This window comes from Passer domesticus, chromosome 10 (assembly GCF_036417665.1).
Source record: "Passer domesticus isolate bPasDom1 chromosome 10, bPasDom1.hap1, whole genome shotgun sequence".
In the NCBI taxonomy this organism is placed as follows: Eukaryota; Metazoa; Chordata; class Aves; order Passeriformes; family Passeridae; genus Passer; species Passer domesticus.
The window spans coordinates 16,858,406-16,862,439 of record NC_087483.1 but is presented as its reverse complement, the minus strand read 5'-3'; the positions used below and the strand labels follow the sequence as shown (position 1 = coordinate 16,862,439).

Genomic DNA, 4,034 nt, shown 5'->3' with positions numbered 1-4,034 from the left:
GGTATCTGTGTTATTTGCTTACACATAAGTTCCAAAAAGTCCTTTCCTTTCTTTCTGTTATGCTTGTTCTGGTTCTGTGATGCCTTTACATTCTGGAAGCCTTACAAATTATATTAAGTCAGAATGTGCTTTTTTTTTTGCATGGTGTCTGTCAACAGAGTGTTATTTATGAAGGTATTGGTTTGTTGCTAATTCTTTTTACCTTTTAAGACAGGAGTGGTGTTGGCATAATCAGAATTACTCTGAAACCCAGTTATCATCATAATACATGTAAATATATCTTTTCTGCTCTTCCATCAGCTCAAGTGAGTACAAACTGACAGAATGTGGACTTACCAAAGAGGAAAGTAATCAGAAAACATTTTCTGGTTTGGTCTGTGTTAGCAGAGTCTTCTCATCAAAGGGTGCTGTGCTTGTGACAACTAAGTTCCTTACTCTCTCCATTTCGTATTTGTAGCTGTCTTGCCACCTGAGGTACACAGATGGTTATTTTGTTGGCCTACCTCATCTTGGAGGAAAATCAACAAAAGCAAGTTAAGCAGTCTAGAAAGAGGTTATTTAAAGACAAGTATTACAGCCACCAGGATGCCTGCTTGTTCAAGAGCCAGGGCTTGTATTCCCTGTTTAGAGGTAAAATGGGAGAGATGGAAGCCCCAGTATGTCATTGATGTGGGTAAGTACTGGTGAAGGGTGAGATAGCAGCCAGCTCTCAGCTGCTGGTCCATGACCAGCTTCCCCACTTCTGCCTAGTCCAGCATTTGCCGACTCGTTCTCTTTGCCTTTTTTTCCATGTATTATTTCTTACTTTTTTGGTGTTTTGCTTCGTTTTGTTTTTTTTTCCGATTACTTCATTTATCAGTTTGAGATCCTAGCTACAAGCTGAAGTAGTCCAGAACCCTTTTCCCCTTGATTTTGCTTGTCTGCAGCCCGAGAGAGGACGACTACGCTCAGGGCCGGAGAGCTGGGCTCGCTCCGCTAAGCCAGCCGCCGGCGAGAAGGCGCAGCCAGGACAAACGGGAAGCCGGACCTCCCGGCGCTGGGCGGGCGCAGCCGCGGCGCGGGGCGGAAGGAGCGGCAGCTCCTCCCCGCAGAGCCGGAGCTGGGCGGGCGCGGCCCATGGCGGCGCGGCGGGCGGGCCCCGGCGTGGTGAGGGGGCGGTGGGGCCGGAGCGGGAGGGGGGCAGTCGGCTCCGTGGGGCTGAAGCCCGGGGGGCCCGGCGGCGGGAGCTTGGCCCAGCTGGGCGCTGCTGCTGAAGGGATGTGGCGGGGCCCTCTAGCAGCGCTGCTCCGGGGAGGCGGAGCTGGAGCGCGACGCGGCAGCGGAGCACCCTGGTAGCGCGGCTCGTACATCCCCGCTCCGCTGCGGAGGCGGCGGTGCCCGCCCCGCGCATCCGCGGGAGGGGGGATGTAACCCGCTGCAGGGTCGCGCGTTTCTGGTCGGCTTTGTTGCGGAAGCAGAAAGCATTTCTTCGTTGTATTTTTTTCATATAAACCTCTCAAATGAAAATCTGCAAGGCTTTAACAAATCTGTGAAGGCTGCTTCAGTGTTTTTAAACATTCTGGACATTTGAACCTTTCCTCCTCAGCATCCTGGAATGGACACCCGGGGAGCTGGGTAGTTCATTTTTCCCCCTGAGTTTCCAGGTGCGTCCCACTCTCTTGTGGCCTGGCTCAGGTGGGCAAACACAAGGTTTGCCCGAGGCAGCGGCTGCCTGGTTTGTAGGAGTCTCTTGATTTCGGGGTACTTTAGAGCACTCAGCGGCTCTTTTGTCCATAACCAAATGTCCATGGGGACCTGTCCCCAAACTCACCCTTTCTGTGAAATTTGGGGTGGGTTACTTCAGACTCTGTGAAACTGCAAATAGACCAAAGCTGATAGCTCTATGGCAGAGCTGGGGACTGTCACACAGATGGACAGATGAGTATTTGTGACTGGCTGCTTGCATGTGGTTTCCTGTGTTGCAAGGAATAAATGATACAGAAATCAATGCACTTGCCAGTTGTTTTGTAGAAGGTAATAACACGGAGAGGTACTACTGAGTACAGAATTACTACTGCATAGGCAGGGAATGCTGTATAAAAGGTTTGTGGCTTTTGTTTGTTTTTATGGGGTTTTTAGGTTTTGGTTTTTTAAATACTAAGTATCCTAAATATTTACTGTTTACTGCCACAAGAATGTTGGAAACAATGAAAGTAATGAGATCTGACCTTTAGCAATATTATTTTCCCTTATGGTGCACCAATGTAGTGTGACCAGTCCCCACCAGTTTGCTGGGTGCCACTTAGGGTGTGCAGTTCTCTACCTGTGTAAGTGGCACTTGCTCTCAGTCTTCAGCATGGCCAAAATCCAAGTGAGAGATTTGAGGTCTAATCCCACAAACCCTTCCTTGCATGAAGCATCTCACTTGCTTTGGGTAAACAAACCAATGTAACCCTTGCTTTTAGGAGCCTGTGCCAGCATGCAGAGTGAAGGGGTTTTTAGTGCTGGTAATATTTGCTGCCATTGAACAACCTGTCCTTGTTTCAAATGGGAGTAGTTCTGGGTCCTGACCCAGGGGCAGGAGGGTTCAGCTCCAGCTAATCCTGGCTGCCTGAAGTTTATTTTTAGTTCAGAATTAGCCGAGGTTCAATGTGAGCAGCGTGAGGGAGCCTAGACCAGTTCACAGTGCCTCTTTCAGGGAACGACTTCAGATGATATGGGAAAGAAACAAGTGGTAAGTTTGTGGATCCTTGAGTCTTACCAGTCTTACAGCCCTTTTTATTTCTGGTATCTGATTTTTCTGAGCATGGGAAATAATTTTTTGTGTATTTCTTCCAGTATAATTGTGTAGTACAAAATATGAAAGTTTACTCTTTTTTTCTAGATAAGAGAAAGGTATGAGCTCAGTTTCAGATTGTTATCTGGAGATCCTTTTAGATTTTAGGTGTTTGATCTGCTGGTAAATATGTTCAAAATTATATGGAAAAACTATATTTTATAATATTTAAAAGTATTTTCATAAGTGAGCTGATTTCCTTTTATTGTTTTTATTATTGTTCTGAATTTACATCTTCATTTACAGAAAATACTCAGCTCACGATGTATACTGTACAATTATACTGAATGTATAATTTATTACAATATTTTATATTTATTTTAATAGAATGACTAATAAGCTTTCTAGTGAAAGTGGTACCTTACATGAAAAATGAAAATTACTGAAGCTGAAATGCAAGCTGTTTCTCACACACAGAGGTTAGCTGTATGTTCCTACTGCAGTGCCCATCAGAACTCTGGTAAAGGCATATTAGTCCAGCATCTTTTACATCCTCCTTTTATGTGACATCTCCATTAGGAATGTCTGGCCATTTAGGAGGCATACAGAGCAAACATACCTTGGATGTTCTGATCTGAAGCTGTTTTCTGAGAGGTGGTTTCATAGTGGCAGAAACTGACTTTTGTCTCTCTCTTGTCTTTCAGTGCCCGCCTCGTGCCCTTCCTCCAGTGCCAAGGTAAAATCATTGCATTCTGTGGAACTGATCATGATGCTGTACTGCAGATTTTGAAAGTAGTAACATTAAAAGAAATAAGTTTCATAAACATCTGAGCAATAGAATTGCTTCTTTTGCTAATTTGTTGTCCCAAAATGCTTCACAAGGAATGCAAAGCATTTTAAAGTTTTATAGAAGCCAGGAAATTTTGCCATATTACCTCAGTTTTAATACTCATGAGAGATAAATAATTTAAAAACTTTTGGACAAATATTCCAGTTTTAATGTCTAGTATAGCTTAATTGTTGTTCATTTTAATCTCTTCTTCCTATTTCTTTTATTATATGTTCTTTAGTTTATTTGAATCACAAATACTTAAAACCAGGAATTTCTGGAATTAGGCTAGATATTCTTTAATAGGGATTTCGGTATCTATTAGTTTGATATAGTATAGGGAAATAATTGGGCTTTTTTAGTGTGAAAGAAAAGCAATTATATAGTTTCTGTGAGATGGTACTTGAGAATTCCTTCAAAGTATCTGCAAGTAAATGTGATGTTTATGAT

General features: G+C 43.7%; 1 protein-coding gene and 1 long non-coding RNA gene across 4 annotated transcripts in view; one reads left to right on the top strand and one right to left on the bottom strand.

The window, feature by feature from the left end:
* Nucleotides 1-1,101: 1,101 nt before the first annotated feature.
* The window catches only part of TMEM237 (transmembrane protein 237), a 21,710-nt gene continuing 18,777 nt past the window's right edge, over nt 1,102-4,034 (top strand). For 2 of the 3 annotated variants that reach the window (XM_064434083.1, XM_064434082.1), the window contains exons 1-2: nt 1,196-2,713; nt 3,460-3,491. In XM_064434083.1, coding sequence (XP_064290153.1) covers nt 2,691-2,713; nt 3,460-3,491 — 55 coding nt within the window. In that variant the 5' untranslated portion in view covers nt 1,196-2,690. Of the gene's footprint in view, nt 1,147-1,195; nt 2,714-3,459; nt 3,492-4,034 lie in introns of those variants that run through there. The other variant, XM_064434081.1, reaches the window with a different exon arrangement.
* The window catches only part of LOC135308738 (uncharacterized), a 10,546-nt gene continuing 9,864 nt past the window's right edge, over nt 3,353-4,034 (bottom strand). The window contains exon 5 of the long non-coding RNA XR_010369093.1: nt 3,353-3,532. This is a non-coding gene — a long non-coding RNA (uncharacterized LOC135308738). The remainder of the gene's footprint in view (nt 3,533-4,034) is intronic.